The sequence below is a fragment of the Salvia miltiorrhiza genome, chromosome 4 (genome assembly GCF_028751815.1).
Source record: "Salvia miltiorrhiza cultivar Shanhuang (shh) chromosome 4, IMPLAD_Smil_shh, whole genome shotgun sequence".
Lineage (NCBI taxonomy): Eukaryota > Viridiplantae > Streptophyta > Magnoliopsida > Lamiales > Lamiaceae > Salvia > Salvia miltiorrhiza.
Window position 1 is genome coordinate 18,777,680 of NC_080390.1, and position 26,678 is coordinate 18,804,357.

The 26,678-nt window shown below is 38.4% G+C and overlaps 1 protein-coding gene across 3 annotated transcripts; it reads left to right on the forward strand.

Moving 5' to 3' along the window:
- Positions 1-1,110: 1,110 nt before the first annotated feature.
- Positions 1,111-16,221, forward strand: LOC131023672 (uncharacterized protein At5g08430-like). Of its 3 annotated transcripts, XR_009101467.1 has the most exons (12): positions 1,111-1,414; positions 1,529-1,701; positions 2,794-2,873; positions 3,649-3,836; positions 5,053-5,923; positions 8,113-8,228; positions 11,774-11,833; positions 12,276-12,326; positions 14,050-14,120; positions 14,703-14,923; positions 15,307-15,478; positions 15,631-15,766. XR_009101467.1 is itself a non-coding variant. In XM_057953221.1 (11 exons), the coding sequence occupies exons 2-11, from the start codon at positions 1,592-1,594 to the stop codon at positions 16,059-16,061; spliced, it is 2,199 nt and encodes a 732-aa protein (XP_057809204.1). In that variant the 5' UTR covers positions 1,111-1,414; positions 1,529-1,591; the 3' UTR covers positions 16,062-16,221. The 3 variants fall into 3 exon arrangements, 2 of the variants coding, with proteins under 2 accessions (XP_057809204.1, XP_057809205.1); XM_057953221.1 differs by lacking the exon at positions 15,307-15,478 and having other exon boundaries at positions 15,631-16,221; XM_057953222.1 differs by lacking the exon at positions 15,307-15,478 and having other exon boundaries at positions 1,114-1,418; positions 15,631-16,221.
- The last annotated feature ends 10,457 nt before the right edge of the window (positions 16,222-26,678 follow it).

Genomic DNA, 26,678 nt, shown 5'->3' on the forward strand with positions numbered 1-26,678 from the left:
ACTGGGACCGAACCAGAACCGGACCGAAACCGCCTTCGGTTCTCGGTCCGGTCCGGTCCAAAACCGAAAAAATTGGGCAGTTGCGAAATAAACCAAAAATCACATTTTTACACATATTTTAAAAGACACAAAAATCTGCCCAACAATCGAATACAAAATCTGCCCTAGCTCGACACAAAATCTGCCCAACAATCGAATACAAAAAGACACAAACTGAAATCATGAAAGATATAGCTCGACAATTCACAATATCACAAACTGAAATCATAAAGCATGTTTCAAAATCTGCCCTAGCTCTAATCAACAATATCAGAATTCAGAAATCACAATATGCACAAACTGAAATCTGACCTGAAGAAACGATTTTGGTGAGGCGACGGGAGACTGGAGCGGCCGGTAGGGGAGTCGCGGCCGGAGGGGAGTCGCTGGGCGCTGCGAACTGCTGGGCGCTGGCGGCTGGTGACTTCGGGGTGAGGGTGAGGTGAGCGATTGGAGAGTGGGGGAGATGGCGATCTGTTGGGAGCGAGATTGGAGAGTGGAGGTCCGGAGGTGCTGGCGGCTGGAGAGTGGATGAGATTGGAGATGGCGAACTGCTGGGCCGCTGGCGGCAAACAGAGGGCCGCGAGCCGGCGACAATGGCGGCGACAGTGGGGGGGCGGCACAATTTAGGAGAGAAAGGAGGATAACTGAGAGAGACGAAGGGAGAGATTCAGTTTAGGGAATTAGGGTTTCTACTCTATTTTTCAGAATATTAGAAATAATTAAAATATTAATAATATTAATAAAAATATTAAATATATATATATATATATATATTCAGTTCGGTCCGGTTTTCATCGGTTTTCACCTCCTCCGGACCGAAACCCAACCGACAATAATTCGGTCCAGTAAAATGGGATCGGACCGGACCAATCACTGGACCAAAACCGGCCCGGACCAAAAAAACCGACCGGTTCGGTCCGGTTCGTCGGTTTTGGTCCGATTTTGCTCACCCGTATTCACCGTGCATCGCACGGGCGAGTGTACTAGTTATATTTTATAAACTCTTAGAACACCTTATAAATTATTAAAGCTTATAAACTCTTTGAATTAAGCCTAGCCAAACACCATCATAGTTAATCCTATCCTATAAAAATGAAGAGGCAGAGAGAGCCTATTCCTTTCTGAAAATTCTCAAGCTAAACCAATAGCGAAAGCCTTGGGCGATTCCAATTTCCCAAAGGTTTTGTGGTCTTCCAAAATCCCACCTATTAATTGGTCTGACTTTGCTCCTCCTCTCTCTCTCTCTCTCACAAACACACACACACACACTCCTTTACTGTAAAGACGCAAGAAACATGCACGATCAAAAACCCTCCCATCTCCCACATTTGGATTCAACTTAACATCACAAAGAACTAGCTCCAGCCTCCAAGTGGGTACTACAACTCATCTTCTCTTGTCTTTTGATAAATGATCTCCTAAAGGGCTTCGCCAAAAATTTGGTAACCGCTTTGTTCTTGGTTTCACTTTTTCAAAAAAAAAACAGGGATTTGCGCAGAAAAGAACACAGCAGAAATTTGAGAGGTTGTACTTGTACTCGAATACGGTGATGAAGAGCAAAGGCAAGAAGAAGAAGACGGTGATAAACAAGGAAGAAGACTCTGAAGACTGGTGCTTCGTTTGCAAAGATGGCGGTGCTCTTCGCATATGTGATCACAAGTGCGTGCTTCTTTATTTTTGTTGCCCTTTTCTTTTCCATTTGTTCATTTTCCCACTTTTTTGCTGCTTAGAAAGCCTGCATTTGTGCACACCCACCAGTTTTGTGTTATCTTTCGCACACTCGAGAGAATTGTCGCTGTCAATTGGGGTTTGCTGCTTTTCAATTAGATCTTCTTTGTCGTTTTCTGTTTGTGTTCTTTCTTTCTTTCTATACTTTTTTCCTGTTTTACCTTTCTTTTATGTCTATTTTCTTCTTTTTTTTCACAACTAATGATTTAATTTCATTCCTTCCACATGCATAGTAGCTTCCGTAGTTTAATTGCAGGAAAAAAATTTGATGTGTGAGCGTTGACTAGTTTGGACCAGCGATGAATGATGCACAAGAAGTTTCAGTAAATAATTTTCTTCAAAGTGTATAGAATATTAGTTTACATGTAATTCAATGTGTGAGAGGACTGTTTACATGTAATTCTTTACAGTGACTAATTAGCGAAGGATTAGATGTGCCTTTTTTTGTCTTGTGAAATAGACATGATTTCTGGTTAACACTTTACACAGGATTAAACAGACTGCTTTTGCATATTTTTCTGCTGCACGGTGCTATTGCATATTGTGGAATATATACGTGTATGTGCATGCAGCTATATTCTACACCTGATGGTATCAATTTTGTGCATATGTTATGAATGAGTGTGTCTGATGTTATGTTCTGTTGTATATTAGTAGTTACTACTCCCTTCGTCCCATTACAAATGTCCCACTTTCTATAATGGGATGTCCCATTACAAATTTCTCATTCTTTTTTTGGCAATATATTCTCTCTCTCTACCTAATATTTACATAATTTTCACCAACCCACTTTATCTACTTTCTACACATTTCTTAATATCCGTGTCCAAAAGTAATGGGACGGGGGGAGTATTACCTATTGATAAAAATGTTGGTCAAGAATCTATTCGATCTCCATGTGCATAAAGTGCTTTAAATGCCAACAGGTTCATGCTTTAAAAAAAAATACTGATGTCAATTCAAGAACATTTTACTTCTTGCCATGTATAACCATTTTGTATATGATGATTATTCTATTTCCAGGGAATGTTTAAAATCTTATCACCCTTCTTGTGTTGAAAAGGACGATTCGTTTTTAGAAAGTGAAAGCCGCTGGAATTGTGGTAAGCAACATCCATCTCATTTATTCCTTACATCCTTGCATTCATCAGCATTAAACTGTTTAAACTACACATATGTACATGTAATTCTTCCTGACGACCTCTTACATGGAAATTTTTGGTTAGCTGGCCACTTCTTACTGCTCAAATAATATCTCGAGGATAACTTTCTGCATTACCAAACGATGTATGACTAGATGCCGATTTCTGAAGGTTCCTTAGGTTGCATCTATTTGCATGATGGAACAAATAACTTTTTATGCTATTATCAGAAATGATCCTCCATCATTCTACTAAGAAAATATTGAGGGCGTGAAATGTCTAGGATCTATGCATATAATAATAGAAATTCAGCTAAAGAAGATAAACACAGCTACCTTAAACAGATAATATGTAAAGTCGTTGGTTGAAACAAATATGGATTCATGATGTATATTGTAAATAAGTGACCAAAGCATGACCAATGTACATCAAGAATGAATATTAATATAAATGACTGCACAATCAAATCTTTAATATTGATCTCTATAGATAATGATAATAAGTATCTCAAGTAATTTTTCTTGAATAGGACATGTAAGTGAAGATTCCTTTGTATTCAAGGCTTCAATTGTTGGGAATGTGTAAATCCCCCCCCGCATGGTTGTTATCTGCATCTCATTACATGTAACACAGTTTATAAGAGTGCAATTTTGTATCCTGGACTTTTTGAAACATATTATCTCAACAAATAACAGAACATGAACAAATGAACAAGAATTACTTAAATCTTTTTCAGATTGGCATACTTGCTCCATTTGCCGTAAATCTTCCAACCTTCACTGTTATACCTGCCCAACTGCTGTTTGCCGTCGCTGCCTTCCCCGTGCAGAATTTTTCAAAGTTAAAGGGCAATATGGATTCTGCAAGCTCTGCCTACATGATGCTATACTTATTGAAGAAAAAAAAGATTATGACTCTGATGGGGTACGATTATCATAAACTTTAAATTAATGCAAATGTAATAGAATTTAGTTTACACTGTTTCTGGAACTAATTTTAGAATGCCTATCATCCTGGACTTTCTAAACTTTGATACATGTGAGAGAAAATTTCATAAGGAAGTTTTGCATCTTCTATCTGATGAGAATTATGGGGCCATTCCAACATCATAAGAAGATTGTCCTGTATTATGTTAAACCGACCTCCATTTTGATTGACAAGCCACCTAGTTGTTGCCTCAGAGTTCTGAAAATATCTTGAAGACAGATTTAATTGGAGTTGCTTAGTAAACAGTGATATTTTCTTCAAATGTTCCTGCCTGTCAAGTGTTAGAGAAGGACATGAGTCAAGATTATGATATTCCAATCGTATCTATAGACTAACTGGACTTAGTCAGATGATCTTATCCTGGTCTTGGTTGGTATTTCTCTGTGGGCATGCTTTAGCTCTCTAGTTGCTTGCACTTTCTTTTTCATTTATTAAAGAATGTAGTAAAGGGATTAAGTATTACCTTCTATTGTTTCAACTTCCTTTTTAGATTGCCAAGTCTTTTTATGCATAGGAAGCTTCTTCACCTGTTTAGGGATGATGGCCCCAATCCATATGATGCAAACAACATGGCCGTTGTGTGGCCTTGTAGGTCACTCCTTTACTTTTGTTTTTAACACTTTGTCCAGGATCATAATATCATTTGCGATTCATCTTGTGTTGTGCACATGGAGTTAAATCAACCTGCAACATGAAGACGATTTGAACAAAAGTTAACTGTTTCTATCCAACTCAATGAAGTGACATATGGTGACACATATGATATTTTACTTTGTAGTGAATATAATTAAACCTTTTATTTTGTGAACCTTAGTTATTATCTAGTGCAGTTACACGAGACATTTCTCTCAAAACTTTGTAGCTTCATTTATGTCTGTTTCCAGGGAGTCCTGATTTATGTGTTTATGCCTGTAGTAATTATGCCACATAATACAACATATCCTATTATGCCTGCAATCTAAGATATACACAAATCTTGCCATGGATCAGTCTTCTTGATAGATCAATTTGGAGCATAATAGAGCTTCTGTTTGGGTTTTCACTTTGTGTCTTCTAAGTTGGTAAAATATTGGAAAATTATCAGGTAGACTGGCTTGTATTTTGCTTTCATTTAACATTAGTGGAAACCACTGGAATGCTTGTCTGTTTGCAGAACAAGATGGATTTTAGAGATCGGGAGACGCGTGAGGGTTTGTTTATGGAATATTATCATATCATCAAGGAAGATGAAGGACTTGAGCCTCAGGATCTTTATGCTGCAAAAAAAGGGAAGAAGACTAAAAAACTACCCGAATCTAGCTCAGAAGAGTATGAAGAAGAAGAAGAAGAAGACGAAATATCTGATTATGATGATGCAGAGCATGTAAAAAAATGTAGGAGAACATGTAGTCAAAAGAAATCTGGGAGAAAGAACTCTGGAATGAAGACACCAATGAGATCAAGTAAAGATGATTTTATTGGCTGGGGCTCAAGATCCCTTATTGACTTTCTCAGCTCAATTGGTAAAAGGACTGATAAAAAATTGTCTCAGCAGGATGTGACTTCAATAGTGAATACGTATGTAAAAGAAAATAATCTACTGCATCCAGAGAAAAGAAAGATGATATTATGTGATGCTCGCCTACAGTCTCTTTTCAGGAAGAAACAAACAAATAAAAATAAAGTGTATGATCTTTTGGAGGTCCATTTTGCAGAGAACTATGATGAATCAGAAAAAGATGAGTTGGGATATGATTCAGAGGATGATGATTCAGGCATTTTAGATGTATGTAAGAACCAAAGAAAGTTGAACACAGTGAGAAAATCCCCGAAAGAAGAGCTAGCAAATAATGTGCCATTTGGTTGTTTTGCATCCATTGTAGTCGAAAATGTAAAACTTGTTTACTTGAGGAGGAGCTTGCTACTTGAACTGCTGAAGCAGCCTAAATCATTTGCAGAAAAGGTTGTTGGATGCTTCATTCGCGTTAAGTCCGATCCTTATGATTATTGTTCAAGGAATTCTCATCAACTAATTCGAGTTAGAGGTTAGTCTTGAAATACTCTTGTCGAATCAATCTATACCTATTCTACATTATTTGGTTTGCCTATTATATCCATGTTATATAAATTATATACTCCCTCCGTCCGCCAAAAGTATGGCACTTTGGTTGGGCACGGGATTTAATAAAATTGGTGATGATGTTGATGTAGTGGAGAAAGGGTCCCACAACTTTTTGAGATGTGTGGTTGAGATTGAATTTGGGGTGAGTTTTTTGTAAATAAAGAGTGTTTGTAAGGATAAAATATAAAGGTGGATGGTGGGACCATGGCTTTAAAAGGAAAGTGGAATACTTTTCGCGGACGCCAAATATAGTAATTGTGCCATACTTTTGGCGGACGGAGGGAGTATTTATTTTGAGCGCAATATTGTAATACGATATACTTATTTATCTATTTTACTATCATAAAAAGTGTGGATTCTTACAATTTTAGGTTATACTATAATATTCTTACTTATTTTAATTTTATAGGATGGTTTAGTAATTTAGAATATACAGGTTTTATACATGATGAGATAAAAATCCTTTTGTATCTAAAATTCTTCAAAATTGTGATAAGGTTTATCTACCTTGTATATTTATTATTTAAATCCAATACTTGTACGTGTGTTGCATGTACCAACCTGCTAGGCTAGTTATATTTAAATAGCCATTGATTTTAGACTGGCATCAAGTATTCACAAGTAAGAGTAGTTTGGTCTTCCACTGAAATAAACTGAACTTTTTTGTTAGTTGCTAAAAAATTGCAAAAGACTGTGTTGAAGATCAAAATGAGCTAGAAGTATTGTGACTATGAATTTCAATGAAGCAGAAGCAGTTTATGTTTTGCCCTAGCTCATGATAGACAGTAATAATTTACTAGGATCTTTGTTGTTAGAGATGGATCAAAAGAATCTATTTATTAGCAAAAAAACAACACTGCAGATGACTTGTATAAAATTATTAGCCTTTGGATTTGGCATGCATTTTTGAGATGGCAATGTTAAAGCTAGCCAGCAAGGATCACTATAGTAAAGGTTAAAAATTAATGTCTTATTTGTATAAACATGCTCTAAACAACCTTATTTGAGGTGCTGCATTTAAACTTCTTGTAAGATAAATAAATAACAAATAAACCTATTAGAACCCTGCAAATGTGGAGACAGCTCATTGAAAATTTTCATGAGTTTCTTGGTGAAGAATTACGTAATACGGAACATCCTTTGTCGCGAGAGGCCTAGAACTAGCATTTGAAGCTTGAAATGCCTTTTTGGTCTCAGATGCTATTCGTCATGGAAAAAGTAGGGTTGTCTAAACGATTTCGGTAAATCGATATTTACCGAACCGAATTGTATCCAGACCGGTATCGGTTTACCAAATACTGAATATTTGGATATCGGATCGGTAATGGTAATAGGTTTAGATTTTATTTTGGTTTTCAGATTAACCGAAAGCGATTGGTATAAAAACCGAAAAATTGAATTTTTTTCTATTAATTATTGTAATTATTAATTACTTCAAATTAAAAAATACCCAAATACAACCCAACTACCCAAGTACCCAAACCCAACGCAATAGTACGCACTATTACAATTACAAAGTTTCAAACCCCGCCCTACCCTACCCAACCCAACCCCTCCGTCTCTCCTTGATGGTATGATTGTGAATTAGGATTTTTTGGTTGATGGAATGATCTTATCATTGTTAAGTAGGATTTGTTGTTTTGTTGGTTGATGACTTGATGGTATGATTGCTAATTAGGATTTGGTGGTTAATTAAGATTTATTTTTATTGGATTTATAATTTAATGACGATATATTGATATATTTTTTATGATGTTATTGTGTTGATTATTGATTTTGTTTCTTAGAATTTTGTACTGAAAAAAAGAGAGCTGAATACATTTTTTTTATAAACTGTTCGATTTTTTGGTTTACCAAAAACCGAATTGGTTAACCGCTTCGGTAGTTGGATAACCGAAATCATTTTCGGTACGAAAAAGGTTATCAGAGGCAAATTTCGGTTTCGGCAAACCTGAAATTTCAATATGGTTTAGCGAACCCAAACCAATCGACAGCTCTAGATAAAAGACCTAAGTTTCAATAATCACTTTACTTTACACTGAATAACTAGTTGACTTGATTTCTCTTTCAGAAATGCTTAAAAATTTTCTTAGTTTATTATACCATTTGCAGGTGTAAGAAACGTTTCAGTTGGTCAAAGTAATATGGAGGCAGAGGCCATCCTTCTAATTTCAGCTATTCGTAAAGAAATTAGCATGAGTCAGCTTTCAGATGATGATTTCTCCGAGGTAATCAAGTTGCTAACATGCTGATCTATATCTAGTATACATCTTTTCTACACAACCACAAAAAAAAAAAAAATTAATAATAATAATAACTATCAAAATTGAGCTACTAACATGGCATTCATGGCAGTTGTGGTGGGAAAAAGAAAAGGCGCGCCATTCTAAATTTCTTCTAATAAAATCTTAGTTGACGCAAAACAAGATTCATGTTTGGATTGAATTTAGGGTTTAAACTTTATAGGCTTCTGTTTTTTATTTTTATTTTGTAGGGTTAGGGATGAAGTAAAATCAGTAGAAGGTTTATTTACAATTAATTTAAATTTTAACCCTTTATTTAATCATTCTTTACAAAAATGATGGTTAATTAAGGAGCAGAACCATCAAATCATTCTTAGGCAAATCAAATGTTAAACCTTTTATCAAATTATTCTTTTACACGTGAAACTTCATTCTTTACCCATCTAGTATATACAGAAACATGACAGCGCACGTTTTATATTAAATCAAACATCTTTTGTAGGTGTAGTTGTTTAGGCGAATTTATGTTAATTAATTTCTTTCACAGTTAATTCTTTTTCGTTCCTTCTTATTTTTGAATTTTTATTAATTCTTTCACGGTTAATTCTCTTCAACTAAAGATGTTTTGAATTGCTTTCTTTCACAGTTGATTATTTTTTGTTTTAATGCATCTGCTGATTATTAGCATAATCACAGATTACAAATGACAACAATGTCTACCAATGAAGATGATGTTTCTTCAAGGGCTAATGCTATTAAATATGGCTGGAAATTTGTGCAGCCTTTAACTTCTTACTTCTTATATATAAAATATTTTTTATTTAATCCGCGATGCGTCCGCCATAGGCCAACATGCCATCCACCATGACTTTATGGCTGATTTTCGGCAAACTGTCATAAGCCGCATCCGCCATTTATGAACCTATACCTAGAGAACTAAGAAAAGTAACTTTTGGAAATAGTTCCTCAAGGGAAACATTGCGATCAACCCATTATTGTAAGTAGGGGTAATAGCAGAAAATACACAGGTTTTTACCATTTTCTAGTTTATATCATCACCTTTTAATTTGACCACGACATACATCAATTTATAATATATTTGCAATTGTCCCATGGATTGCAAGTTCGCCCAAATCAAATTTGATGTGGCAGTCGGAATTGCCAACGTGGCAGCTGAAATCGCCAAATCACTCTCTCTCTCTCTCACACACACACACACCATTCTCTCTTTCACACACTCCATTCTCTCTCTCTCTCTCTCTCTCTCTCTCACACACACACACACACACACACGTCAGATTAACACTCACACACACACGCACACGTCACACCCTCCCGCTCCCCTGCCGCCGCCACTTCTCCAGCTTGACGGCTTTGCCAACCGCCTCTCCGTCAACGCCGTGCCCTCTCTCCCTTGACCGACGGGCAGCAGGAGCCCTCAGGCTTCCGCCACCGTCGAATTATCGTCCAATGTAGACCTCCCTCCCTGCATGTCCGGCGATCACAGAGAACGGAATGGGTCTGGGGTTTGTCGTCCTGTCTGCAATTTCTGGAGGGATGGCTTCTCGATCTCTATCTGCAATTTCTTTCACTGCAATTTCCTCCATCAATTTCCCGAATCGAATATGGTTCCTGCCGCACAAGCTCCGCAATTTTGTGTTTGCTATCATTAGGGTTTTAGGCGGCAATCCCTCCTCCGCCGCCCTCCCCTCAGCAGATCCTCCTCCGCCGTTGGTTAGGGCTTTGGTGATGTTGAGGCCCGGTGGTGGCACTGCCCCTCCACCTCGAGCCAGCTGCTAATAGCTTCGTCCATCAGCAGCCTCTGCCTCAGCGGCACAGTCTTCTTCTCTGGCCTACAGCTGCCTAAAAACTCCCCCCTGTCGACCAAGCCAAGAACCAGATTTTAGGGTTTTCAATTTGTGTTTTAATTCTGAATGAAACGACGTCGTTTCGTGACTCGTCTAGGAAATTGACACATCAGTTTCGAATTCGTTTAAAAGCGTGCCTAGGTGCAGTTTCAGGGTTGTTTTAGAGCGAGGCGCGCCAACCTACGAAAGGCACACGGAGGCGTGCGGAGGCGCAGGAGGTGCGTGCGGTTAGGCACAAAAGCTTAGAGGCGCGCGCCTTTGGTATCACTATGATTGAGGCGGTGTGAATGCTTTCTTGAGGCGGTGCCACTATATTTGTTATACTCCCTCTGTCCACGAAATGAGTACCCATTTCTTTTTTTGGTAAATGTACGCCACACAACTCACTCGCAATAAAAGTGGGCTGCTTATTCGACTTACACACATTTAATTAATTTCTTAAAACTCGTACCACCTAAAATGGGTACTCATTTCGTGGACGTATGGAGTATATTTTTTTATTTCAAGCCGCAACTTTTAGAATTAATGGGGGCCCATCAGCAGCAACTATTTTTGCAAAAGGATTCCTAACCCTAATTAATATATTCAGGTATAAAATTAACTCTTTTTAATAACTTTATATTAACTCAAAATATGAAGATGTGATAAATATTCTTATGTATTATTTTATTTATATTTCTGATTTTTGAGTATTTGTGTGTTTTAAATTAAGTATTTGTGTGTTTTAAGTATTTATATTTTAATTATTGTGTTTTTAGTAGAAAATATATTATAGGTAAATATATTAGAATTTTTATACTCTATGTGCGCCTCGCCCTAAAAAGCCTGCTCCTAGGCTTCGGGGTAGTTTGCGCCTCGGTGCGCCTTGCGCCTCTTTAAACCAAGTAAGTGACACATCAATTTCGATTTCGCCGGAGACCCTCGCCATGGGACAATTGCTAATAAATTATAAATTAATGTATTTCATGGTTAAATTAAAAGGTGATGATATATTTTCCGGCTATTACCCCTTGTAACTAATAAATTCTACATATTTAGGCATTTTTTCTGATCTGACTTGTAAGTTAGAGAAAAAAATACTACAGTTGAGACGATTGGGGAGAAATGAAATTGGAAGGGTATATGTTGGAAATAACAAATCATAGTAAGGTTATTTTTGTAATTGATTGTTGCTTATAAGATCATGAAAAAATAAGATATGGTTGAAGAGCTTATTTTTTTGGAAGCTTATAAGCAGGAGGAGCTTATTTTCACAGCTTGTAAGGTGTGTAAGTGCTTATTTTGCCAAACACTTCTCAAGACCTTATAAGCTCCTATAAAGCTTATATTTGAAATATTTGAAGGATGAAGATAGAGAACCTATAACCACTCGATGTCCTCTAGAGAATAGTAATGTATAGATGTCGAATTAGATGTTACTTCATGTCTATTAAGTCATCGTTTAGCTATTGTCCTCAAATTTGAACCTAGCCAAAGAGATCCTATTTAAACAATTGTTCAGTTGGTAACTGGTTTGGTAGCATATTAAGAAGGCATTCTCTCTCCAAGACCAAGTATAACACCATATCTCAGAATTCTTCAAAAACTCACCGCAGAATATTCTCAAATCTTGCACTTAACTAGAAAATAGAAAAAACTGACGGTCATCATCCACTTGTTCAGGAAGAATGTGAAGACTTGAGACGAAAAGTATTAGCTGGTCAGCTTGAAAGGCCTACAGTGGTGAGTACTACTATGACTTCAGTGAGCAGATCTGCTGCAGTTGCACTCACAGTATTCTTTCTTTGCTTGTTTACTTAGTTTCTTTAACTTTTTAAGGGTTATAAGATAAAATGCAGGCATCAGTACCTTTTTCCTAACAAATAGTGTTTCTTATAATATCATCGGCTCCTCTTTTTTCTTTCTTCTTGGTTTGGATCAGGTAAGGTAAATAGAAAAAGACCAAGTCAAATATTTATATTTTAAAAATAAACTATATGTGTGCGTGTGAAGTGCATATGATCCCACACACACAGAGTGACTATCACATGATCTCATAGTCCTCTTTATAATAGTGACTATCAACCAGAACAAGATACAGATAATTTTCTTGTACTTCTTTCTATTATACGACAGGTTGAGGTGGGCATTTCTAAACACATGATCTCATTGTCTTTATTTACAGGAGGATCTTCAACAGAAAGCCAATAATCTTCATGTGGATCTAACAAAGCATGTATGTCTGGTGTTTTTATTTTGCAGTAAAAGTGATTAAGTTCTACAGTTATGATTGATCTTATTGGCTATTTACCATAACGTTTCTAACTTGGTAGTAAATTTTATTAAGGGCATTACATGTTAGGTGTATTCTCTTTGGTTGATAAATTTATCATGAAAAAAGTAGGGATAACAAAAATTTCTCCCTTTAAATGCCTCATTTTTTTATTCTCATTTTCTACAAAATAAAATTTCACCATTTCTCATTCCTTCTTTTCACTCAAAGAAGGGATAATATTATCTCTCCATTTTTGGTGTGATAATTATATCCCTCCTTGAAGTGCAAATGTTGAATGAGAAATGGTGAATTCTCTTTTGTAGAAAATGAGGGAAAAGAAATAGGGGATTTAAAGGGAGAATTTTTTGTTATCCCTCATTTCCCATGATAAATTTAATGCACCCTTAGAGTTAAAGGAGAATCCACTCAAATAATAGAAACCTGGACCTGAATTGTAACTCAATGAACAGTGTCTCAAATGAAACAAACTATCAGAAGAGATAAAATCCTAAATAGGTTTTCTTCTAAGGGTGTGTTCTCTTTGATGGAAAAGGATGGAATACATATATTTTCCCCCTTTTTTCACTGTTTTCATACGTTCTTTGTAGGAAAATTTTCCTGGGCAGAAGGGAAAATTTTCCCAGGCAGCCTCTTTTCCCACCTTTTAACTCCAATTCATGATAATATTATCACAAGTTATAGGGGTGATAATTTTTATGATCTTTCAATTTTACCATCAAAATTTATATACAATTTAACTCATCTTTCTATATTTCTCCTTCTTTTTCTTCATTTTCTCTCTCCCCACTTTCTCTCTCTATCTTTTCTCTCTCTTTATAATATTTTCATATTATTTTTTTCCACCAAAGAGAACATGAGATAAAAATAGTGGGGACCACTAAAATGTGATAAAATTTTCCCTTCTTTTGCCATGATGAACTTACAACCAAAGAGAACACACCCTAAAGAGAAGACCTCTTTTATTCACTAGGACATACTAAAGCCCACAGAAGGAGCCTGGAAGACCAAGTTAATAACTACTGCCATAATTAGATAACAACTAAACCAACAATTAAATAAAAGTTCTAGAAGAATCAGCAACAGACTTCAGCATGGTTAAATGTGCACCTTCGACCTCTGGTGATAAACTCTATTCACAACATTACCCAGTTGAGCCAATTCAGCCTCACAGACTCTAAATTTGCATTTATGAAATTCCTATATCATATAGCATCTTCCAGGATGTTGATGGTGGTTCTGAAGGCCTGTGCCGTCGCTAGCCATGTATTGTGTTCTAGAAGCAAGTTATTATCAGAATTTTTATTAGTTAGTTAATATAGCTGAATGGTTGTTGCAGCAGAGTATGTGATTTTGAGTATTTTATTATCTTTATTCTACTATATAGATGTTATTCACTTTATAAATCTTGTTCTTACGTGGGCAAGTAGGACCATGTATTATCATCCAGAGATCATGTCACCTCAGATATATTTCTTTGTGTAAATTGCCTGTTCATCTTAACCTGAGTATGGTTTCATTTGATTTGTTACTATAATTTTTGTGTACTTTCTTCTTGCATTTTCAAACAGACATAAAATATTGTGCTTCGTCCTAGATACAAAAGTGACATCAAAATTCCATGTCATCACTCATTGTTTAATGATTTTCATTGAATTTAATGTAGTGGATAACTAAAGAGTTGGCCTTGCTGCAAAATCGCATTGATAAAGCCAATGAGAAAGGATGGAGACGCGAATATCCTTTAATGCTATATGGGAGACTAATTCTTATGCTCTCGTACAAAGTATGATTGTCAATATGGATAGTTAGAATCTTAAATACATTTTCCATCCGAAAACATTTAGAAAGATACTCCCTGTGCCCCCTAAATAAGTACAAGTTATAAGGGTCCAACATTAACTTGTGGAAAAAGGGTTTCACATTAAGGGTATTGTAAAGTTGATTATGGTTAAATAAGTGTAAGTTACAAGGGTAAAAATGTTCAAATTAGGTGTGATGGTAAAATTGATCAATTTTCCAACTTATCACGCAGTAACACCACATAATGTTATGGTAGAGAGATTTCATATTCAAGCTAACTGCAGTGTCCATTCTGTATATTTTTAGGAATTTAGACATGAATATGAATGCTAACTGATGAAGTACCATTTATTTTCTGGTTTCTACAATGAATCATCTTTACTGCACATATCATCCTAATACTTTTCTGCTCTTGACTCTGGTTCTGAACTCTTAGAAGGAACAAACAATTCCATTTGTTAGGCCACTCTAGAATATGAGACTTTCTGGTTGTTAGCCTTAACTCTGTCTTTGCACACTTTTTGAGTACCTGGAGAAGAAAACCAGACTACAAACTCCATCGGAAGTATCAAAATTGCTTGAAAGTGTTCCTAAAGTGATTCCTGATCCACATGAGCTTCATCTTAATTCTGAAGACATTGTGAATGACATGAGCACTGAGAAAGACTCTCCTAAATCAATCCTCCGATGTAATTCCTCTGTTACTAATTATGGATGGCAGGATGACAACGAATCAGGTATGTCGGATGGCTGAAGCTCCTTCAAGTTTTTTAATGTTGAAGTGTAGAGAATCCATCACTACTTACAAACTAGTGTTACTTCTTGTATACGTGCAAGAATCTGCTTGATCTCTTTATTGGAGAAAGTTGTCTTCTTATGATTGGCATCATAACATAGGGCATAAATCAGAGATTTACTGTTCTCATGTCTTATAATAGTCATTTAAGTTCTCGTTTTTGTTTCTTTGACGTATACAGTGGAAAGCCAATTTTTCATATAAAGTATTATGAACTTATGTATGTAACTGAATGAAAGTTTTATCTACCGTCGGACTTTCAAATGCAATGAGGAACTTGTAATATTTTGAATTCTGTGTCGTATTTCTGTGTGGATGTAATAGGTAAACTTCAGGGAAAATTTTGATTGTGAGGTATGACATGAAACCCTTCGGTGTATGCATATGTAAGTGAGGCACACACTGGTGCATCCGGATTCATGATGCATCCACCCTAACTAAACCATACATTCGGATGTCCACAAGATTTTGCCTTCATAAGTAATCTTGCAAATATGTAAGTATCAAATATTTGCTGAATTTTGATATACTTGTAGATGTCAAATAAATCCATTGCCAGATAATTATGTGGTTATATAATTACTTGCTGAACTGTAATCGGTTAGGATTTGGTGGAACTGGTCTAATATGTTTTCGTTTTGGCTACAGAAGAGAAGACTCGTCATTGCAATGCATCTCCTCCAGCAAGAAAGCAGTCCATATTCGGAGGGCCTGATTCCGAACCTGAGGATGACAATATAACCAGCAGAAAGGCTGAGCTGGAAAAAGATAAACTGGAGGGAGAGGAATCGGAGACGACGCCTCATGAGCAGGCAAGAAGAAGCAGCCACGAGGCTGTTATTGAGGTGCTGAGCAATGATGAAAACTCAAATGATGGCAAGACAGTTGAGAATATGGAGGACTTGGAAAGCGAGATATGGTGCCTTGAAGACCCAACAGGTGCGCCGAGGAAGTTCACGACTTCGGCGTTGAAACTTTGGAGTCAGAGGTGTCAGTATGCGTCCAAATTCAAGGTGTGGAAGGAAGGTGAGAATGAAGATAATGCAGTTTGGTTGTGCGAGGCGTTTCCAAAGAAGTAGCCGGACCGGACTAACACTTTGTATCTAGTAGCGTAAGATGGATTTAGCTTCTAGGTTATGATAAAGTTGTATCGTTAATCAATGTTAATAACCTACTCCAAATGTGTAGATCCACCAACTTATCATCGTCTTTAGCCTAAGCCTTTATTTAATGAACTCAGCATGCGTTTATCGTGAAAATGCTTAGAAATTTATAACTTTATCATTTGAGAGCCTACAGGATATAGGCTTGCGTTCGAAAACCTTTCACATTTGAAAATTATGGAAACCATGCTAATTTAATGCAAAAGAAAAGGACTATTCCCGAACATCACTGTTTTCGTTTTAGGTACAACTTCTTCCAAAAAAATCTTACTTATTAAAAAGGATTATTAGCAGGGGATTCTATGAAGTTGAAAATTCCCAGTTCGCAGATTCTAGGAATTTATAAAAGAAATACCTCATGTTTCAAAAATATTCGTCACAATAATTATTTTTGTGGTTTGATCATATCCTTCCGGTTTTGTTATTTGAAGTTATATATAAGAAAAATAAAAAATAAAAAATAAAAAAAATTGAGTTTTTGTAATTTATAAAATAATAATTTTTAAGGTATTAAAATAAAAAAAATATATAAAGAGAGGTTCAAACAACAACCCTTATATAAAATGAGAACGAAAAACTATTTTCAGTCAACAGTGAATGCATTAGATGAATGCAGTGTAGGGCTTTGAATCTTAGATGAAACTTTTTAGAATGATACCTTATTACTCCCTCCATCCCAGGCCAATAGACTCATTTCTTTTCGGCACGGAGATTAAGAAACTCACTTTTTGGTAGTTAAATGGTGTGTGATCCACCAAAAATTAACCTTTTAAGAGTACTCTCTTATGAAAAGATTAAATAGTACTCCTTATTGTTACTTAATAAAGCTCTAAACATTTCCATATTAAGACTGAGCCTATTGGAGTGGGACAATCTAAAATGGAAAACGAGCCTATTGGAGTGGGACGGAGGGAGTATATGTTATTCATATAATTCATGTCTTTGTTCATGAGATGGGAAAACAAGGTGAAATCACCTCTTCACTTTTTAATGGCCTAGTCATTTGAGCAAATAGATCTAGTTTGTACCATTCTCATTATAACAGTTTGCTCACCTTAATTTGGAAGCATTTTTAAAATACATTTCTTAAAGATTGGTTAGTGTTAGACGGTAGATCGCAAGCAAAGTACTAAGTATTTTGCAGTCTAAACGCCAAAAGGTTTAAGGTCACTGCCTTGTTTTGAACACATAGATTGGTATAAGGTTACTTGACTGATTGGTTGACTTGCAATTGCAACCATAAAATAAATTATCTTAAGGTTAACTGAATTTTGCTGTTCAATCAGGATTGTGGACATATGTTGGTTCTGACGAGCGCATATTGGTGCGGGATACACCAATTACAACTTCTTCATTGCTATTTAGAGTTGTGTCTAAAGAACAGATTTAGTTGATAATGAGTCAGTTGGTGTTGTCTATTCAACTAGCTACGTAGACTGACTGGGTTCCAAATAAGCATTATTTCTTTTACGACATTTTGTGACTGACTGCTCTTTAGCTAATCAATTGACTGATGACTAGATATGTGCGGAATGTGGTTAATACTCGCTTTATGTAAATATCTTTGACTATCAAATCAACTTTGTCAGCACTCAATATAAATAAGAGTTGTAACACAAACTAACTTGACTTGATAAGATAAAGGCAGAATGGATGTATGCTTAACTATGAAAATTATGTGTAACAATTTACGAAACATAAAGTAAAACACACAAAGATTTAACATGTATGGTTCAGAGCTAACTGCTCTTACGTCCACGATCCTGTTGAACATGAGAATCCATTTCACTTTAGGATTCGTTATTTTTAGGTTGCAAGTCAACCGACAAGCTAGTTCCGTTAAGCTGGTCCTTAGGTTAAACGGTCGTGACCGTTTCAAGCAATTTGCACGGTTTGTGTCAATCTCTTCTATCAACTTTCATACTACTCACACGTAGCTTACTTAACAAACACCTTCTAATTGAACACAAAGGCTAATTCAGTGTGTTCATGATCTAGGCTGATGATATTATAATGAGAAATGCCTAGGAACTAAATATTGATTCACAAGTATGAACTTGGAATATTACATTGTAGATCGAGTTCTTCTTCGAAATGTTGATGTTGTCTTAAGGGTAGCTTTAAAGCTTAGGAAATCAGATGCACAACAACTTCGATGCTTTTGATTTTGATCTTTCGTTGTATATAAATGATACTTGAACAGAGCCATTGGAGATAGCATTCTTCAATTCCGCTTCGTTGGTAGTTGAATTCTTCAATTCGTATTGTGAACTCTACAACTTTGGATTTATTCTACAGTTTGTCAGGAACGGATGATCTTCAGCGGGGTCCACTTCAGTAGATTGGAAGTCAGTTGGAATATTTGAACAACTACTTCTTAGTTCTCAGTTAGATCTTTATTTTTCTGCTGAGTCTTCATATTCAGTTGGATATCCTTATTAGATGGTTCTCCTCTTTTGCTAGGTCTTCATATCAACTAGGACTTCTTCTTCAGCAGAATCTTCTTCTTCAACTGGGATGACCTCTTTAGTTGGAACTTCTATAACCTTTGAGTCTTCATCGAATTTTAAGTCTTCTTTCACTTTGACTTAGATTTCAGCTTACTGCACTTTAGCTGAGAACTTTTGATCCATCAACTAGTTTGGTCATCATCTGGGTTTTGATATTCTCAAAATAGTTGGTCCCGGGGTGAGTATGTACTGCTGTATGAAAGGGGATACAACAGTTAGCACTCTTTTCAACTCGAGTGTTCTAAGGCAGGTAGGCTGATAATGAGTCAGCCTGCTAGATGCAAATCATCAAATTGATGTTCGTGAAAACCCTACCTAACAGATGATCAGTTATCTACTCTGCTGATTACTCATCAACAAGTCAATTAAAATAGAAATTGAAGCGTGTGTGAAATTATGGTGGTAAATTTTAACTCGCTAAGAAAATATTTTGACTTCTCATTTCATCTCATTTAGAGTTCACTTTAAGGATCAGTGATTTGAGTTAGACTGATAAACTTGGATAGCAATTTTATGCTTATGCTAAATGCAATGCAAGTGGTGTCACAGCCCGCAATCCCTAAGGATGGCTTAACCGGGGTTATGACTTGGGAAGGGGATTAAGAAGCGGGGAAAGAAAGGGGCATTTACTTAACAATCAACCATTTAACGAAAAGAGACATTTATTTATATAACACTAGGATCATAACTGATCACTTGGGTACATACAAGACATTTGTTTGGGAAGGCCCGTCGAAGTGGATTACCCAACAAAAGAGTATCATTCTTGAAATAAAACATTAACATGATCAGAGTAACTTGCAGCGGAAATGTCACGACCGGACTTAATTAAGGATAACTAAGCCGGGAAACCGTGACTAAGGAAGGGAGATTAGAAGCGGGGTTAGAAAGGGAGTGAATAATTATGAAGGATCGAACTTAATCATTGACAGTGAAGGAGACATTTATAATATAACTTATGTTTAGCCACAAAGATTCAATAATTAGTAAGTTCGGATGAATCCGACTTAATTCAAAAGGCTTATTTCTTAAGAATACGCAGCAGAAATAATAATCTAATTACATGTATGAAGACATGTATCCAAGAGTTTATTCAATCAACTTATGACAAAAGCTCTGCTCCTCACTTCATCTTCATCAACCAATGCTCAACCTGCACATTTAGAAATACATGCAGGGCTGAGTACAAAAATACTCAGTGGACACGTATGCCTAAGTAAACATATAAACATGCTTCGTGAAACTGTAAATTGTCATGCCATTATAAACAGTACAGCAAGGGAGTTTTCGTGAAATAGGCCCAAGCTTACTAAATTCTTTTGTGATACTTAAAGTTCGTCTGCGCAGACTAAGTTCTCTCGTAATCTATCATATCTGGAACTATGTGCCGGAGAGTTGGCTACCTCTCACGGACACTTGACCGGCCAACCTGCTAGATGACTCACGGTCACTGGTGTACACTAGTCCTGGCAGGATAGCTATCAACTGCTCAGGACTCGAATTCGATTACATAACTGGCAAAGCCACATCAGATAGATATCATACTAAAATTTAAACATTTTATGGCAAGACAACAGTTGTAATATTTTTCAGTTCAAAGATTTTGTAACGAAATAACTTGTTCAAATGTAGCATTAACTCGTTTGATAGGTATATAAAACTGAAATTAGCAGTTAAATCATCTCATGCCTAATTGTTCTAATTTTGGGAGTTTACATGCGCATATTTTAAGTTAAATCTTCTGGAAATTGGTGCGTTTTATGGTTTGTTTTATGCTTTTCAGGAGATTTAGGTCTTATAGATGGAAGAGTGCGATTTTGGAGATTTTGGGGGTAAGAATGGTGTTTTTAGGCACACTTTGTTATGCAGAGCTGAAATTCTCTATGAAGGCCCGTGCCAGAGTAGAGAAGCCCGCTTTAGAGCAGAGGAGTGCGCTCCAGAAGTCGCCAGCGAAATCCGCTCAAGCCAGAGAAATGAGAAAGCCAGAGCGGAGAGCCAGAGCAGAGAAATGAGAAAAACGCCAGAGGAATCGAGGCGAGCACGGAAATGCCAGAGGAATCGAAGCGAGCGAGAAATCGCCAGAGGAATCGAGGCGAGCGCGGAAATGCCAAAGGAATCGAAGCGAGCGAGGAATCGCCAGAGGAATCGAAGCGAGCGAGGAATCGCCAGAGAAGTCACTTCGCTACTGGAAACATAAGTGTCAGAGGAATCGCTATGCCAGAGGAATCAAACGCCAGAGAAATCACCATTTCTCTAGAGTCAGAGCAGAGGAGATAGAAGTCCATTACAGCGGAATCGAGAAGCCAGAGAAATCACCATCCCTCTGGCGAAATCCGGAGCGGAAACCATCCCGCTGGTGACCCATTCCGCTGGCGAGAACCCCGAATTCGGCCAGGGAGGAGATTATTTCCGGGGCGCGCGTCATAGCTGGAGAGTTGCCTTATTTTGCACGATTCTATTGCCTTTAGAGTTCTACTTTGCATGGCAACTTTCATGGTGATTCAGAAGGATTTGAAGTCTATAAATAGGGCCATACTTTTCATTGTAAAATATCAATCCCTTACCCTAATTTTTGGAGTTCTACCGTGAAGAAACATCCAGCGCTGCACTGCTCCGAAGCTTAGGAATTTACTTGCTTTCATAGTTTTTCATAGTTTTCAAATTCATTGCTTTAAGTTAGATTTCAATTCAGTTTTTAGTTTATTCTTGGATTGTGATTGCGTGACACAATTACACGTTCAAGACATTTACGATATTTCGTATTTAAATTCAATTTCTTTCGTTTAATCATGTTCATGTTTTTCATTCATGTTTATGGTTTCGTTTTAATTATGCAATTTAAATTATGCACTTTAGTTTCACGTTTAGATTAGAAGTCTTTAAATTTACAAGTATTTAATTTCATAAGTAGGTTTAATTTAAGTTCTTTAAAATCTTGCCTATGGTTTAATAGTTTAATTCGCCTAGTTTAATTTTAAGTTCGGTTTTTACTTAAGTTTTTAATTCAAAGTTTTAGTTTAATAATCAAGCTCTTTACTGCTTTCTTTTATTGCTTTTTCCTACGATACTACTAAAAGCCCTTAAAGACTTTCCTTGTGAGATCGACTTGGGTTAGCTTACACGTTACAATAGATCTTGTACTTTTGCGAGTCAATCTAGAGTAGTGTTTAGGTTGAGTCATACGTATAGTAAAAGTAATGCCCACCTGGTAGTGGAGACTCACGACTAAGCCTTAAACTCTTGCGTTCAACCTTGATTCGGAAAAGAAATAACGTAAGGTCTTAGTCCGAGGAAATTCTAAAATAAATGAGGATGCGTAATGTAATTATGCATGGCTCATATTCATTTTTATTAACCAATTAACCCAACTAGGTTCCGTCCCATGAAGTCAAGTAATTAACTACATTGATTCGTTCTCATAGGGTGTTCTAAACTGTCAGTAAAACATAATAGTCTCCCTTCGTGAGAAAGGGAAAGGAAATAATAAAGATTTAAACACCCTAAGTTCTCTTCTCTCTCTCTCTCTCTCGCGGTCTGCTCTGCTTCTTCGCTTTCTGCTCTGGAGGTCAGCTTTGGCCTCTAAGTCAGCTCTGGCTGAGTTAGCTCTGTGGCGAAGTGATTCCTCTAGCGAGGAATGATTCCTCTGGCGAGGTGATTCCTCTGGCGAGATGATTCCTCTGGCGAGGTGATTCCTCTGGCCATTCCTCTGGCGAGGTGATTCCTATGGCGAGGTTATTCCTCTGGCGAGGCGATTTCTCTGGCGAGGCCATTCCTCTGGCGAGGTGATTCCTCTGGCCATTCCTCTGGCGAGGTGATTCCTCTGGCCATTCCTCTGGCGAGGCGATTTCGCTGGACTGGACGACTCGGCCCCGCTGGCCTCGGCTCCGCTGGCCTCGTCCCCGCTGGACTCGTCCTTATCTCGCCTCGATTCTCACTCGTATACAGACCTTAATCTCTACCTATGTGAGCATGCTGTGATTATTCACGTTCGTCTACGTTTAAAGCTAAAGTTCTCGTCGTTCATCAAGGTTCAAGTTGTAGGTTCCACTAAGACGTGACTTAACATGCTTTTTGTTCATTCATTAACAGCCCATAAAACATGATTTCTGCGAGTGTGATGCATGCCGATCGGAGTGCAAGAGAGGAGGAACAAGATTCGTCAGCTAGCTCTGACTCTGAGCCTTCAGAGCAGCCAACGAAGGAGGATGCCAGCTCTGCCGATACAGAGCACACGACAGAAACGGCAAACCAAGCTAAGTAGGAAGAGGCCAGCTCTGCCAATTTCAACCCTAAGCAGAATTTAAACGGGGATATATGGGAGACTTCACCAGGCCGGTAATCGGAGATACCAACACGTCGGCAATCGTGCTCCCCACTGCTGTGAGAAACTACAATCTCAAACCCAACGACTCGAATTTGCTGCCGGTGTTCCACAGGATGCCAAGTGAGGATGCTCTGCAATTCATCCGAGACTTTTGCACACAAGTGCAAACGATTCCTCTGCTTAGCCTCACGGAGGACCAACTCAAGCTCAAGTGCTTTCCCTATGCACTTAAAGACTGGGCCAGGACGTGGATGCTCTCTCTGCCGCCCAACTCTATCACTACGTGGGGAGATGCTTGTGAAAAATTCATGCTGAAATACTACCCAAGCCACAAAACACAGGAGCTGAGAACAAAAATAATGGAGTTCACCCAAGGAGCGGATGAGCCTTTGCATGAAGCTTGGGAGAGATATGAAGAACTCCTCCGTCAATGCCCTCAACATCAATTCACTAATGTTATGTTGATGCAGTTCTTCTACGATGGGTTAGTGCAAACTGCCCAATTTATGGTGGACAGCACGGCAGGAGGAAACATAGCTCGGAAGATTGCGGCAGATCTGAAAGAGATTTTCAAGACCTTGGCCGAAAGCTCCCAACAGAAGTCAGTCTGTGGACGGAGAGTGGAGGCTAGTGCCGTGACAAATCAGTTCGAGATGCAGCAACAATTGGCTTTGATCATGCGAGAAGTTCAACAGCTCAAGATGGAAAAGATGGAAAATTCTCCAGTTCAGAGCTCAGCGCCGCCGATGACAACTCAGCCGAATCCAGCTCTGCCAATGTCAACTCCGCAGAACCCAGCCATGCAGTATGTTGAGCCGTGTGGTATCTGTGGAGATTTCAGCCATGGAGCTAATGAGTGCCATAGAATGAGAGAGTTTACTCCGGAAGGACAAGCTGAGGTCTATGCAGCACAAGGATTCCAAACCTACAATCAAGTGCAGAACAGACCATATGGCCAGAATATGAATCAAGGTCCACAGAATATAGTTGGAGGATGGAGAGGTCAGCCGAATGTTGGATGGGAAATCAAAATTTTGGGGGGAATCAATTCCGTCGACCACCCCAAATGGGCTATCAACAACAACAACAGTATTTCCCACCACAGCAGGGGTCTTCTCAACCATACAGACCACAATACCAACAGCAGCAATCCATTCCGCAACAGAGTGCGCAGCCGATTCCACCATAAAAATCCACGCTCGAAGAAACGCTGCAAGCCTTTATGGAGATCAGCAAACAAAGTATGGAGTCCCAATCATCTACAATCAAAAGGCTTGAAACAACGGTTGGACAACTTTCCGGTGCCTTGAATCAAATTCAACAACAGCAGCCCGGGAAGTTTCATGGCCAACCTGCTCAGCCACACCAAGCTCTAGCTGTAACTGTTCTCCGCAGTGGTAAGATGTTGGATAACAAAGTGGATGTTCCAACACAAACTAGAGCAGAGGAACCGTCCCGCCAGAGTAGAGCCGATTCCTCTGCTTTACCAGAACAGAGCTGCCAAACTCTGCTCAATCCAGACCAGAGCTGCCGAGCTTAGCTCTGCCCAGCTCGACTGATGGTGAAAAGGCAGACCAGCAAAAGGAAGGAGAGAAGGAGAAGGAGGTCAAGCTCCACAAAGCTTCTACACCTTATCGACCATCGATTCCCTTCCCGGGCAGATTGAGCAACGAGAAGCAGGACCAACAGTTACCGACTTCTACAACATGCTTGCCAAGGTGAACGTGAATCTTCCTCTCCTTGATGTGATCAGAAAGGTCCCGGCATATGTGAAGTTTTTCAAGGAATTGGTCTCCAACAAGCGGAAGTTTGGAGACAATGAGAAGATTCTAGTCTCAGAAGTAGCAACCTCAATCATGCAACAATCCCTACCACCAAAGCAGCGCGATCCAGGTAGCTTTGTAATTAATATTGCTTTGGGAAATGGTAAGGAAGCCACGGGTATGTTAGATCTGGGAGCGAGAATTAATTTGATGCCTTACTCTATTTTTCAACAATTAGAGTTAGGTAATCTGAAATCCACTCGCATGTGTCTACAACTTGCTGATAGGTCCGTTAGGTATCCCCGTGGGATAGTAGAAGATATTCTGGTTAGAGTCGGGGATTTGATTGTGCCCGTTGATTTCGTAGTGCTTGAGATTGGGAATGTGCATGAGAATGGTAGAGATCACACTCTGCTATTAGGAAGACCCTTTATGGCGACCACTAACACGTTGATTGATGTCAAAAATGGAACTATTAAAATGACAGTGTTAAGGGAATCAGTGTCTTTCTCGGTGCATGAAAATCGGGCTATGCCTTCTGCCAACTTTATGAATGAATGCTCATATATAGATGCTATTAATGGCTTGGTTGAGAAGGTATTTTTACAGAAGCAAGGAATGCGTGGAAGTTTACGCTGGATCAGCCGACATGGAGGAATTGGCTAGGGAAGTTGAAGAGTTCAGCGCTGCCCAGCCAGCTCTGCCCTTCAGTGATGCCCAACCAGCTCTGCCGAGCTCAGCGCTGGAACTGAAGGAACTTCCCGCCAATCTCAAGTACGTTTATCTGGAAGAAGGCGAGGAGAAGCCAGTCATCATCTCGTCTACTCTGACTCTAGAGCAAGAAGCGGCGCTGCTTGATGTGTTGAAGAGAAACAAAGCAGCGCTGGGATGGAGCCTAGGTGACATACGTGGCATTAGCCCAGCCACATGCATGCACAGGATCAACCTGGAGGAAGGAGCTGCACCCAAGCGAGATGCCCAGCGACGCTTGAACCCTATGCTGATGGAGGTTGTGCGCAAGGAAATCCTTAAGCTTCTTGCCGAAGGGATTATCTACTCTGTCGCCGATAGTGAGTGGGTGAGCCCGGTGCATGTTGTGCCAAAGAAAGGAGGAATGACGGTTGTGCGCAATGAAAAGATGGAGTTGGTGCCGACACGTCATACCACGGGATGGCGGATGTGCGTCGACTACAGGAAACTCAATGCCGTCACCAAAAAGGATCATTTTCCCCTCCCTTTTGTTGATCAAATGTTAGATCGGTTGGCAAGGCATGATTTTTATTATTTTCAAGATAGTTTGTCAGGATACTACCAAATCGCAATCACACCGGAAGATCAAGTCAAGACTGCCTTCACCACGCCTTTTGGGACATTTGCATGGAAGAGGATGCCGTTTGGATTGTGCAATGCACCCGGGACGTTTCAACGATGCATGATGTCCATATTCTCTGATATGATTGGTAAATTCGTAGAGGTTTTTATGGATGATTTTTCGGTTTTTGGGCAGTCCTTTCATGATTGTTTGACTAAGATTGATGTAGTGTTGCAAAGGTGTATTGAAAGTGGCCTAACCTTGAGTTGGGAAAAGAGTCATTTCATGGTTACTAGCGGGATTGTCTTGGGTCATGTGGTGTCTAAGCATGGACTAGAGGTCGACAGAGCCAATGTGGAGGTAATCCAAAAGTTGCCACCCCCTATTGATGTCAAAGGGATTAGGAGTTTCTTAGGTCACGCCGGTTTTTACCGGCGTTTCATTAAAGATTTCTCTAAAATTAGCCAACCTCTATGCAAACTGCTAGCTCAGGATGTTCCTTTTAATTTCGATGACTCTTGCATGCATGCCTTTGAAACATTGAAACTTAAGTTGAGCTCTGCCCCGGTTGTGATTGCGCCTGATTGATCATTGCCCTTTGAGATCATGTGTGATGCGTCTAAC

Coding starts and splice junctions, on each gene's coding strand:
- LOC131023672 (XM_057953221.1), top strand. CDS start 1,592: ATGAAGAGCAAAGGCAAGAAGAAGAAGACGGTGATAAACAAGGAAGAA. Junction 2,874..3,648: donor TGAAAGCCGCTGGAATTGTG/GTAAGCAACATC, acceptor AATCTTTTTCAG/ATTGGCATACTTGCTCCATT. Junction 12,327..14,049: donor ATGTGGATCTAACAAAGCAT/GTATGTCTGGTG, acceptor AATTTAATGTAG/TGGATAACTAAAGAGTTGGC.